Source organism: Megalobrama amblycephala, linkage group LG24 (assembly GCF_018812025.1).
Source record: "Megalobrama amblycephala isolate DHTTF-2021 linkage group LG24, ASM1881202v1, whole genome shotgun sequence".
NCBI lineage: Eukaryota > Metazoa > Chordata > Actinopteri > Cypriniformes > Xenocyprididae > Megalobrama > Megalobrama amblycephala.
Genome location: NC_063067.1, coordinates 29,631,370 through 29,645,841, shown reverse-complemented (window position 1 = coordinate 29,645,841; position 14,472 = coordinate 29,631,370). Strand labels below are relative to the sequence as shown.

At 36.1% G+C, this 14,472-nt stretch overlaps 1 protein-coding gene across 1 annotated transcript in view; it reads right to left on the bottom strand.

The window, feature by feature from the left end:
* The window catches only part of rbm38 (RNA binding motif protein 38), a 28,688-nt gene extending 15,456 nt beyond the window's left edge, over positions 1-13,232 (bottom strand). Inside the window, exons 1-2 of the mRNA XM_048178283.1 lie at positions 12,577-13,232; positions 4,810-4,933 (exon numbers count right to left, since the gene is read on the bottom strand). Of these exons, the coding sequence (XP_048034240.1) occupies positions 4,810-4,933; positions 12,577-12,786 (334 nt within the window). The 5' untranslated portion in view covers positions 12,787-13,232. The remainder of the gene's footprint in view (positions 1-4,809; positions 4,934-12,576) is intronic.
* Positions 13,233-14,472: the final 1,240 nt, after the last annotated feature.

Below are 14,472 nucleotides of genomic sequence, written 5' to 3'. Positions count from 1 at the left end.
ACTCCATTGTTTCCTCCTTCTTATATAAATCTCATTTGTTTAAAAGACTTCCGGAAAACACGTGGATCTCAACATAACACCGACTGTTACGTAACAGTTGGGGTGTACGCCCCAATATTTGCATATGCCAGCCCATGTTCCCAACATTATGAAAGGCATTAGACAAGGGCAGCCAGTTAACGTCTGGAGCTGCACACAGCCGAATCATCAGACTAGGTAAGCAAGAACAACAGCGAAAAATGGCAGATGGAGCAATAATAACTGACATAATCCATGATAGCATGATATTTTTACTGATATTTGTAAATTGTCTTTCTAAATGTTTCGTTAGCATGTTGCTAATGTACTGTTAAATGAGGTTAAAGTTACCATCGTTTCTTACTGTATTCACGGAGACAAGAGCCGTCGCTATTTTCATTTTTTAAACACTTGCAGTCTGTATAATGCATAAACACAACTTCATTCTTTATAAATCTCTCCAACAGTGTAGCATTAGCCGTTAGCCACGGAGGACAGCCTCAAATTTACTCAGAATAAAACTTTTAACATCCAAATAAATACTTTACTCACATAATTCGAAGCATGCATACAGCATGCATGACGAACATCTTGTAAAGATCCATTTGAGGGTTATATTAGCTGTGTGAACTTTGTAAATGCGCTGTAATATAGTCGACAGATCGTGTGGCAGGAAGCACGCGTCTTAAAGGGGCGGCGCCGAGTGTAAATCAGTGCATTGTTAATGGTGCCCCAAAATAGGCAGTTAAAAAAATTAATTAAAAAAAATCTATGGGGTATTTTGAGCTGAAACTTCACAGACACATTCAGGAGACACCTTAGACTTATATTACATCTTGTGAAAGAACGTTCTTGGGCACCTTTAATCATTAAGTATTTCCACTCCCTTGAGGCTGACATTGTTTCTGCTGCCGCCGGTGTCTCTGTGCACAGAAAATTCTGTCCGTTACGTCACGTGAGGTATCAGTCTTTGGTATAGGGGGCATTTTTTATGAGTATGATGCTGCGTTCACGTCACCTCGTATTTACCGGATTCTTGAAATGACAACACGTGACGTTATTTTCGGAGCTGTTCACGTCCTCGGACTTGGAATTATGCGTTTCCATGGCACCACTATCAACGCCTAAATGAATCTACAGCGGTCAGGTGGTACAGCGGCCACGTGGTACATGTGGGAGCTTTCAGAAAACTCCCAGCTTACAAGCTGTAATTACGAGCTCTACGAGGACGTGAATGCTTTTTACAAGCTAGAATCTCGTAACTACAGGAATTACGAGGCTGCGTGAACGCACCTTGAGTACAAGTACATGAGCTTGGTATCGGGCCTGATACCGATATTGGTATCTGTGCATCCCTAGTGTTCGGGGGGTAAATAACTCACCTGAAATATAATGAGACTGATATATTTTGATTTTTTTTTTAATTCGTTTTTCTTTTTGAAGAAACAGAACAGAAACAGGACTTTTATTTTGACAGCACCTGAACACAGACATACAGGAGTTCACTTTTTGCATCTTCATTAGTTTGTTTTCTTTAATACTCATATTTAATAAATTATGAGACTTTTTTTTCATATTGATTCCTTTTTTCTATTTATTTCTAATTAATTAAATATTATGTAAAATAAATGTCAGTGCGGCATGTGTTATTTACTATTTTTTTAATTACGTGATATCATCAGCCATCTGCCACCCTGCTCTCTAAGAATGGCTACAAAAACACATATTGGTTGATAATTAATTAATACTATAACAAACAAACTAGCTGCACATTTCTGCATTTAAACCCCCTGAAATGTCTTACCCAGACTCCCACTGTAAGTCCATTACATGTGCTTTTAGTTGGTTATAAACTAAATCACTGCTTCATTTAACATTTTGAACCCAGACAACTAAAGACATTTTGGCAGTGAATTAAGGTTTGTTTGTTAAATAGCAGAAATTGAATGGAACCAATGACAAACGCTACATAATTATTTCACCACCATCTCTGGACATTTGTCCTTTGAGTCATTCATTTTCCAGTTTTCTTCTTGCCCTGTATATGATGCATGTTTATAATTCTGTGTCCTCCGCAAACACACATTCTTTAGGCTTTAATTGGCAGTCATTTTCTCCATTCACCCAATATGCACTTTTGTTTTTTTTCTTTGTATTTTTCCTCTCATCCTGTCTGTACGCTCTCATGAAGTCACTCATGTGAAAAACTCCAGGCTGTCTGTTCTCCAGCGCAACAGTGTATCTGCCCAGACACAGATCAGAAACATCTTTCGCCTGGATGCCCATTCAACACACACACACGGCCGCCACGCTCAACAGCCTCTTCTTACAGCGCTGCAGCATTTGCATAAACACACTTTCCCCTCAGCCCAAACCTTATGGCGAACGTAATTCAACTTGTGTTTCTCTGTCTATCAAAAAACTCTTTATTCTATGTCCATTAAACATGAGTCAATGACTTGACATAAATGTTTGTGTCTGGAATGATATTATTAAAAAATACATTAAAAATGCAATCCATACAGAACATAGCTTAAATACACCTCTCTTATGATGAGCATGTTTTTAACCCTTTCCCTGCCAGCGTTTTTTAAAAAAGGTTGCCAGTCAGCGCCAGCATTTTTGCATTTTTTATCATTTTCACAAAACATTCATGGCCCCACCAACATATATATATATATATATATATATATATATATATATACACACACATACACACAGGGTTGAGGAGTAACAAAATTTTAAATGGGTGGTAATCAAACTACAGTTACATCTGAAAAGTATTTTAGATTACCAAAGTGATTACTTTAAATTTCAATGTCAATTTAAACATTAATGTAAACAGTAATTGGTGATTCTCCTACTCTAACAGTCTGCAAAACCGTTCTCAACTGTTTACATGTTTTGTGATAGTTGTTTGTGAGACCCTTGTAATTGTGTAAAAAAAAAAAAAAAAAAAAAAAAAAAAGAAAGAATAGGTAATTGCGACTTTTTATCTCACTATTCTGACTTTTTTCCTCGCAATTGCGAGATTTAAACTCACAATTGCATTTTATAAAGTCAGAATTGGGAGCTATAAACTCACAATTGCAAGTTTTAAAATCAGAATTGTGTGATAACTTCAGTTTCAGAGTTTATATCTCAATTCTGACTTCTTTTCTTGCAATTCTTACTTTTTTCTCAAAATTGAGAGTTTATAACTCACAATTGCAACTTTATATCACGCAATTCTGAGAAAAAAGTTATATTTTACATATTAGTAAAATATTTAGATTAATTACAAAACTTGGGTAATCTAACAAAATACATTACAAATTAATTATTAAAGCATGTATTTTGTAATCTGTAGTGGAAAAACATTTTAAATGTAACCTACCCAGCCCTGTGTATGTATAATATATATAGTAGGAATATCTGAACATACAATATATCAAAAGAAAGAACAAAGCCTCTGCTTTAAAAAAGTCAAAATTGTCTAAGTGGTGTAAAAGGCTTTGGCACCAGTAGCTTGGGATAAGTTTTGAAAATAATTGGTAAAGGAGTTTTGTTCTTTAATAATTTTTATAATTTGAAAAAAAAAAAAGGTATACTCATCATGAGTGTTAAAACAAACAATTAAAATCGTTTCCTTTAATAGAAGCAAAGCTAAAATAAAAGCTAAAATATAGCTAAATATTAGATGAAAAATGAAACTTTAATTATTTCTGATTTTGGTTCAAGTTCTTTAAGTATTATCATTGGCCTTTATACAAAAAAGCACATGTACAATATGTTTCCCAGAGTAACATAGCCTGAACCCCCTCCCCCAAAAAACAGTAAACCGAAACGTGAGTCACGTGACAATGGTCACAACGGCAGAGGAGAGAACGAGAGACAGGACTGCCGTTTCAGACATGTTTGGATGAGAACAAGACCAGAGGCCAAAAGATTGTCTGTTCCTGTGTGAATATGGTGTGTTAGGACAGGTGTACATGCTTTAAGTTCTCCTGACAATACCCTTCCTCTTTTCTGACACATTAGCCACAAAATTCACACAGACACACACAGAGAAATGCAAAGTTGGAGGTTGAACGTACAGACAGACATGCTGAGTGAACATATATCACTTTCTGCCAACGCATTCACACACATGCATAGATGCAAATGTAGGATGGCAGTAAATTCTTGACAGGCGTCAAAAAACCCGTTAAAATAAGTGTGAGTTTGTGTGTGTGTGAGCCAGAGAGAGTTATGTGAATATGCTTGTGTGTGTGTGTGTGTGTGTGTGTGTGTGTGTGTAGTATATTTGTGCAGAGTGCAAACACTATAATGACACTGAGGGCATGATGTGATGAAAACATACAATAGTTTTGCCAATATGAATCATCCACAGCGAAAGTGTCAACAAGAAAAAGCTGCAACAATTACTTTACCATATAAGGGCAGAAGAACTTCAAACAACTTTACAATTCATTTCTTAAAGGGGAAGTTTATAATTTCTTATACAACAGAATAAAATAAATGACTATCAAAACAGTGAAATGTTCATTTAAATATCCCGACCAGCCCAACATGGCAACACTGTCTCAGCCAATCATGTGAGTTTAGGGCGGACGTATCTGTGTGACAGACCAGTGGCAGAGAGGGGGAGGGTTCGGAAAACCAGTTTGAAAGCAGGCATTATTTTGCATTTCTGTTGTGCATAAATTATACAGTTCACCTTAAAGATGAGAGAACAATAGTTAACTTGAGGATTTGAAAGATAAAGATACCCTACTTTGAACAGGTTTAAGACTTATGTCTGGTATTTACCTGTCAGTGGGCTGCGTGGTTTGGCCCCAAGGTACGCCAGGTTGACATTAGCTTTGCGTCCATCAATAATAGGGTTGGGATCTTTACAAGCTCTCTCGGCTGCACTTTTATCTATCATTGTGACCTGAAAAGGAAAAAGAGATTTAAAATACAGACACAAGCTTATGAATGAGTGTAATTTATTGGCCATGCTAACTGATTTGATATTTAAAGTAGTCATATTATTTTCTTTTCTTTTTTTGTCATTAACCTTTTTTAAACAATATTTTACAATTCTATGACCATTTTCAAACTCTGTCTGAGCCTTAGAATTGGTCTATTTTTGACCACTGTGCCTTTAAGAAACGCGTCCTTTATAAGTGAAATAAGTAACAGCACTGAGCAATTATCATGTCTTTTATGTTCATTAGTTTCATTTTAAATTCAGAACAATTTGATTTTGCAGTTTAGTCTCCATAAATCCATTTTTTGTACTAGAGAGGAAATTTTGAGGTCCTATATGTTTTAAATGATCAAACTCGTTTAACTCAAAAGATCAAGGAACATTTGATTCAGCATGAACCCTTCTACCTGAATTGAATAAAAACAAAGACGTGAGGTGACAAGAGTTTTTGATATATATAAATTAGGGCTGTGAAAAATAACATGTTCATTTCCGTGATTAATATTTTCTGTTTAACGCAGCATCTGTTTGTTTGTTTTTTTTCTGCCATCCTTTGGCTAATGTTACAGTATGTGTTCACGCTATCTGGGTTTCGCTCACCAGCTCTGCAATGCGAGAGAGCAGCCAACCAAGGATAGTCTGCGTGCATCCTCTATATTCTCACATCCGATACAAGCACGGAAAGCAGCTTCAGACAGTGTGCCAGTACTGATTTGAGTTATCTGACAAGTCTTATTGCACTTGAATGGACAAAAACACACAAGATGATGTCAAAACGCCTGTTTTTGGCAAGTATCCTCATAAGCACAGTCTTAAATTAGTTAAAAAGGGGTTTGCTGTTTGCCATCATTAAAGTCTCCCGGAAATCCTGGAAAATCATAATAGGTGTGTTCGACTTGAAGCGGCGCTGCACAGACCAATCGGAGTATGACATCAAGTTACCACAAGAATGATTTTAAAGTGTACAGGGCCGTCTGCTCTCAAATCACTTTTGCGGTACCTTGATGTCATACTCCGATCGGCCTGCGCAGCGCCGCTTCAAGTCGAACACACCTAAGGAGAACATCGGATGCATGTCAGATCTATGTCATATGTGCATTAGCTCTTAAAGTGACAGCAGCCTAATAAACCTGCTGCAGTCTGCCATTAATATTTATCAAAGAACAAAAGAAAAATAGAAAATCTCTCACTGCTCTTCACTGAATAACTTTTGTTGCTTTAATAATGATTAATATATATTTAATTTATGCAGTGAAGTAGTGTTGCACGATATACCGGTACTAGAAAGGTATCGCAATACCCTGCTTTTAAAACGGTCCGGTTCTTCATTTTATTAGTACCGGTACTTTGAGTGCCAGCTGTATTTCCTAAAGTGCGACAGCAGGGGGCAGTGTGCGTGCAGCGCGCTGCTTCTAACGCACATTGAGTGCGTGTTTATTCCTCTCAACTGCGCGACGGCTTTTATGGTGACGAAATGAGAGGTATTGCTGCAAATGCAGGTGCTCTTGCAGACCGTCCACAAATTGTTGAGAAAGCAGATGCACGAAGCGAAATACGGCATTATTTTGCTTACATTGCCGACAGTCAGGGCAAGCCCACGGACACCACAAAAGATGTTACAAAATAACGCAAGCGAAGGGAGTCAAAAGCATCTTGCCGTCAAACATCCCGATTTGTACAAAGAATTTAAAGAGCGACAGGTTAGTGAATGTGATACCAGCATTATGTTTATGCTCTCAAACATTAAATGAGTGTTTTTTATTTATTTTACTCATGCAAGCAGACCTGAGGTGTATTATTGAGTCTAAGTTTAATAAGTGATATCTGGTTGCAAAAATAAAATTAATTTAAAAATACATAAATATGTGAAGGGTATACACAGTTATTTTAAACCAATTTATGCTTTAATAACATTGCTCTAAGTATTTACAGTAATCTAATTTTTACAATAATCTTACTGTCAAAAACACCTACATGTATAAAAAAAAGCAAAAAAGCATAACAGCAAATAATTTACAATTTTATTGAGCATGAAAATAATAAACATTAAAAATTATATTAAATCTAACTCTAACTTCACAGCAATGAAGCTCAAATCCAGAAGTATCAGCCTGCACACTGGTGAAGAAAGAAGTTCTGTCATATGTTATTTATTTACTTTTCCTGCTGTTTTAGGTTTTTGCCGTAGTATCGTTTAAGTATCGGTATCGTGATATTTAAGTTAGTTATCGTATCGAAGTCAAAATTTTGGTATTGTGACAACACTACAGTGAAGACTATGCAGTGTTATTTTACATTTGATTGCTTTATTAAATTTCTGTAGTATTTCTTACCTGAATAATGTTAGACATACCTAAAAATCTTAAAGCGCTGTTTATTTTATTTGTATCTTTGTTCTATTATATTCATTTGTGCTATTGCTTGTAATTCATGTATTTGTTCTTTTTTTTATTACTGACTGTTTACTTTAAAAATAATTGAACTTTATATTAGTTAGGCTAGTAGTTTTTGTTGTGGTATAAAAATTGGAATTGAGAATTTTGAATGTTCACTGGTATGTAAAATGTTGGTATCATAACAGCCTTATTTATTAAAATACAAGGTTACAAAAACAATGAAAACAAAAACTTAAAATATTTTTTATATATACCATATACCATGTTGTTTCTACATTAATTTGCAGATTCAATGTGTAACAAATGTTAATATTTTAGATATTTTAAATATTTTAATATATATAAGTTATAATTAATTGTGATTAATTAATTCATTTTTTAAATCGATTGACAGCATTACATATATATGTATACATATACATGAATGAATACATTTGTTTTCTGCCCAAATGTATAAACTCACTTATAAACCCGAATAAATTCAGCCCAAATAGCCTTGATAACATCTTATGTCATCCTTAAAATATAATAAGTAATAAGTATCCTTAAGCTATAAGTATTCTGATAACGGAATACTTCCTGACTGTAACAGTTTCTGTTAAGCTGCTTTGAAACATGTCTGTATTGTGAAAAGTGCTATACAAATAAACTTGAACTGAGTTAAAAAGAAAAAATAACCTCTTTGAAATGATTTTATAGAACTATATGCAATAATAGAATAAACTCTGACATGATGTACCAATATTGAGTACAATGCAGTTCATTTTATCAACTTATCAAAAATACTGTTCTACTGTCTAATTAATGTGTATTTTTTTTAATTATTACATATTTTTTAAAAATAGGCTATTGAAAAACACAATTAAATCTTTGCTGAATTAATCTTAAAAGAACAAGCATGGCATTAATATCATGCCAGTTTGCCTAACTAGAAGAGGTTTATTGGTGTTATAGTGAGGCGGTTAAGCAGCCTTAACTGCAGACTTGTTTTCACAGCTCGGGTCTCTGTGACAAATGCTCTTCCAGCAGGCTGCAATATTGCAATATTAGGTTTGAGCTGCTCATGGCTGCCTGGTCATGACTGCACAAACACACACACGCCCCACCCTGTGGAGACCCAGTGGCAGCTGTGTTCCCCAGGGCTGGTGGAACTAGAAATACAGCCAGAGCAGTAGCAGAGCGGTTAGGAAGAGAATTCATGGGATCTGGTTTCTGTCAGGTAAACACCAGAGTGTACGCTTCATTTCTGTAGTGCCCTTGTGTGGAGAGCGCCTCAGACTGAACATGAACAAAACAAGCACACACACACACTTATAGCTGCCACCATGTTATTATCTCAGTAGTCACAAAACGAGGCTAGCAAATGAGGCGACAAGCCTCAGTGAGCGTGTTGGGAAAACATTAGGGTTGTGTTGTAATCTTCTGGGAACTCTTCTGGTAACCCTCCCTCTTTTTTCTTATTCTAGAATACAGCTATTAAGACGAGGCCTCCCACACTGGGAGTGTATCAGCCAGCATATTAAAGACTATCATTCACGACAAAGCCACCAACATTTGTCGCTCTCTCATTTCTTTTACTTCCTTCCCTTTCTCACTCCCTTGGTTTATCTAATGTACATGTTTACACCTTAGCAGATGACGTGCCAAAGAAAAAAAAAAAGAAGCATGAAGTGAAACTGTGCGGCCTTATCTGTGCTTTCCAACTGCTTTTGAAGGCAAACCACGATACAGTTCTGAACCAGTGAACACAGACGATAGTAGAGAAAAAGAGAAAGAGATCTATTTGAACGAAACTCACAAAACCTGTCAACATGTGCAGATCATATTTCACCCCAAAAACCAACAGAAAAAAATCAAGATACTACATTGTACTTTTATAAAATGTGTCAGAGAAGTTTGCATTGTAAAAAATTTTTAATGAAAAAGAACTTATTCTAATTACTTTTGTGTAAAACATTTAGATAATTATATGAATAATTATATTTGTAAATAAAATAATACATTTGTTGAGCTGAGTTTAATTCATTGATGTAAATGAATAAATAAGGTAATGTGTAATATTACTATATATTATATTATTATATTACATTATCAGATGTAATATAAATACCATCATCTGATCTGATAACATCAATTTACCATGTTACTGCCACAAGGGTTAAAAGATTAGTTCACTTTCAAATAAAATTTTCCTGATAAATTTACTCGCCCCCATGTCATCCAAGATGTTCATGTCTTTCTTTCTTCAGTCGAAAAGAAATTAAGGTTTTTGAGGAAAACATTCCAGGATTGGATGACATGGGGGTGAGTAAATTATCAGGAAAATTTTATTTGAAAGTGAACTAATCCTTTAAAGGGTTAGTTCACCCAAAAATGAAATTTCTGCCAAAGTCACGCCCCCCCCAGTTGTTAACCATTAAAATTTCAAAACACTTACAGCATAACAAAGCCTTGTTTACTGAAATCACGTGACTTTGGCAGTTTGGTACGCGCTCCAAACCATAAATGCAAAACAAAAGATTCGTAAAGCTTCGAAGCTTCATGAAGCAGTGTTTTGAAATCACCCATCACTAGATACTGTTGAATAAAATCCTTATTTAGTTTTTTTTTGCCGCACAAAAAGTCACTGTAGTCACATGAACTATTTTAAAATATGTTTTTAATAGCTTTCTGGGCATCTGAAAGTGTTAATTATTTTGTTGTCAATGGAGGCCTCACTGAGCCATCGGATTTTATCAAAAAATATCTTAATTTGTGTTCTGAAGATGAAGGTCTTACAGGTGTGGAACAACATGAGGGTGAATAATTAATGACAAAATTTTCATTTTTGGGTGAACTAACCCTTTAAATCTTGTATGCAAAGAGGTACAGTTGGATGCACAATATATCGGCCACCATATTGGAATCGGCCAATATATTTTCATTTTTAATGTTATCATTATCGGCCAGATAAGAAAATTTGGCCGATATATTAAAGCCGATAATGGATTATTTCCTTCAGATGCACAGTGAGCACCATGATGGTTTTGATTTGCTAGAAATAAGATTGGAATCAAAAAGTGCAACGTGCAATGCAATGCAAGTCCGTCATATTAAGCTACATAAAACTATAATTGTGTGCATGGTTTTTAATGATTAAACTTTTGTTTTCGTAATCAGGCTCTCAAAAATTATATATAAAAAATTACATTTACATTTATTGGGCAATATATCGGTTATCGGCTTTTAAATATAAAGAACTACAGGTTATCGTCATCGGCCAAAATTTTCATATTGATGCATCCCCAAGTTACAGTGAAGGTAAGATGATGCACTGACAAGGAAAGCCACTCGATTGATGTTATAAATGCAGTCAGATGTGCTCGGCTGAATGAACGGTCATAGGGGGCTTTTGCAACAAATAGTTCTTCGAACTCAGATATAGGAACTAGCCACTAGAATAGTTCCTCAAGAACTAATTTCTCCCCCAGGCCATGTTCCTGGTTATATTCGCACCGGAAATAGGAACTCAAAAGCGGCCAACAGCAGCGACTTTAAGCGCGGCATTTACAAACGCTCCTGTGATCGGAGCTGTGTTTGTTGTGTGTCGTGGGTTTCGTGATAACAGAGATGGAATGTAAAAGCATAATCTACATGACTGAAAGAGCAAAAAGTGGGGCTAAGAGACGAAATCTCCTTTGACAACATTCAGTATTACATAACATCGAGAAAAGAAAAGAACACAATCCTGCAGACGACAAGTAAATGCCGTTGTCGCTGTTTTCCATAATCGTGAAGTAAATATGTTTACATGGCTTTTTAAAAATGCCGGGTACCGGTGTTTGACATGCGTTTGACCAATCAACGTACATTTATGTCACCGATAGTTCCTATAGAGCTGGTTTAGACCTTACTCTTAAGTAGGGGCTAATTTGGTTCCTCCAAAAGGAGTTCCTAGAACTAAAATCGTTCCTAGTTCTTGTGGTGCCAACACGGCAAAATCCGGGTACTTCAGCCAATAGTTCTAGGAACCATGAAAATGTTCCTTGGGTGCGAAAGGCCCTATATAGGGCCATTCCTCCGGGCCCCTCATAACCTCCATATTAAGCGAGCAGAGGTTGGCTTTGCAGCATATCACAGCAGATAAACCCTTGGACCGGACTACGCTTTCCACTTACAAAGCTTAAAAGAAGTATTTAAAAAGGGCCACTTCACAGAAATCTGAGACCCTGCCTTCAAACTTCATCCAAGAGGCTAAGAAGATAATTGATGACATGCTTTTTTAGAAATAATCCACTTATGGTCCCACATGTGACTCTCTCAACATCACACCCACGCACACTTGTGGAGCAATGCAATGTAAGAACATATTGTGCCCCTGAAAAGCTCTCAATATCTAAGGATTACATTTAAGATCCTTCAGCACTAAATCGGACTAGGTGGAAAAACATTTAGGCTTATTAAAAAGGGCTCATAATAAGCTTACAGATCATCATTTGTTACTAGGATATGCTTTAAGGCAATTTAGAGCCATGTTGGAGCTCAAACATGCAGTTCATTGTGCTGTAGTTTCTATGTTAGATCTACGCTGGCTTTTGTTCCTCAGAACTGTAACAAAAGACATGCGCCAACGGCACGCGACGGTTGCATTGTCACCTGGAGACCGCACGAGCGATAGATTCTAGTGAAATTCGACCCACTTCTGCGAATCGGTTCGTTTGGACAGTTCGTCAAAGAGCCGTTTGAAAGAACGAATTAAACGATTCTTTTATGTCAAAAATGCGTGTTGACAAAAAGCTGTGATGCAAAAGTCGAAAACAAATCAGTACTAGTTATTAGCAGTTATACTAGTTATTAGTAGCTCACTTTTTGGCTCATTACGGGTCTGACATGTCCTTTAGCCTACCGGTTCATTGAGTCAGGAGACACTGAAACGGTCCGACTCTAACAATTCATTCAAGAGTCGGTCCACAACCGCTCAAAGTCGCGTTTGTTATTTTTTGTCCGATCAAATCTGTTGTTTAAACTTCCATGACAATAACTAACACAGCCCATATAGTGTACATACTTAGTTAAACGCAGCGCATAGTAAATTTGGACGGACTGAGTGGATTAACCCCAACAAAGACAAAGTGTTGTTCTTCGCGTTAATTTTACAAGCTGTTGAGAGTTAGCCTATTTAAACATTTATAACAACAACAACAACTGATATAAGATATTTGTACTTACAAAGCCATATCCTCTGGATTTCCCCGTCTGTCGGTCCGTTATTACCACGGCTTCATCGATGTCGCCGAAAGTCTCGAAGTATTTGCGGAGCGACGCGTCCGTGGTGTGATACGGCAGACCGCCGACAAAGATCTTGGTGAAAGTCGTGTCTTTCTGAATACTGGGATACATCGTTTCCAACGTCCCATTCACGAACTGATGTAAAAGCATCGGGGCGCGAAATTCAGTGCAGTGTGGATACGAAACGCGCGGGTTATAAATAAATATAAATAATCATAAATAACGAATGCCAGCTACTCTAACAATGTTTGCGAAGGCAGCGAGGTAGATAGTCCTTTGGCTTGGAAAAACAACTGTGGCTCCCGTTCTTCTCCGTCATGTGCCAAACTACTGCACTAGTCCATGACCGGAGAAACAATGACGGCAGGTGACTGACTGACGCTCGCGCAACTACAGCAGCTCCGCTCCGCGCGCGCAGCGCTCACACCTTCCTGCCTCCACATCCAATGCGATGCTCGTGAAATACACGGTACAACCCCTCCTATTCCTGACGTTCATAGACCCTTCCTCTGCCTCATGCCTCACCTTGTTTCCAAATTGCACCTGCCTTTGTTCTGTGCATTCTGAAGAAACTGTCGCTTTGCCTTTGAGTCTTCCGTGTGGTTTTGATGACAGACCACTGTATGCATATTCTCTAGTCCTATACTTGCAATGAATATTAGGTAGCCTAATTATTTTTTTTTTTTCCCCAACCTGGCGCAGTAGTATTTATTTATGCAATTATCAACAGATCCCTTGAGATACCCATGTAATGCCCACTGTAAGTCAATGTTTCCAAGCATTATGTGTTTTTAAATGGTTGATATCATTATCTGGAGAGCAGGGTGCCTGTGGTGACCAATAGAAACCATACTGTACAGTCCAAAAGGGGTCTTAAAGTCTAATCTAAGACCAGAAATCTGCCAGAAATCGAAGTCTAATTCCTGAATCTTACATTTTGAAATGAAAATAATGCTTTAGGATTCTGATAAAAAGAAAAACAAAGAAAAATTATAACAAGATTATAATAAAAATTATATTTCAGATTCAGATTAAAGGATATTTTCACACTAATTATGCTGATTTTAACATTTGCACTTAACCATTTGTTGTTGTACATGCAATATAAAAATATTTTCACTATTAGTCTTTTAAAGCTTGGAAATTAAATTAACATTTAATTCATTTTTAGAAGATATACTAAAAACAACAACAAAATATGTTTGCATCATTTATTGAAAAAGGCTGTCTGCACAAAAAAACACCAAAAAAAACATTCAGGCCTAAATTTACAATTCATGTATTTGGATTGCATATAAAATTGCGATCCATATGAAAAACATATAGCATAAACAAAGAAAGTTAGTGTGATACATATTTATCAGTGAAATGAAAGATGCATTCAAAAGGTCATGGCATAGTTTATTATTAACTGTTTGAATCTATTTAATTTTATTTAAATAATCATATTTGCATTTATTCAAATTAATTAGCATAAATCCGTTCATTGTGAAAACAATTACATTTATTCAGTTATAAGATATGAGCACGGTTGAAACAAAACTACATGTGGAACAAGCAATATTCAATTAGTTAAAATGTGTGAGTTTGAAATATATTTGAATTATTGATGATAAATATAGAAACCTGGTTATTGTATATTTAATACGCATTCAGTTTATTAGTACTACAGAAATCATTTCATTTATGTATGACTGACAAATATGGATCACATTAAAGGGTTAGTTCACCCAAAAATTAAAATTATCCCATGATTTACTCACGTTCAAGCCATCCTAGTTATGACTATCTTCTTTCAGACGAACACAATCAGAGATATATTAAAAAATATTCTGC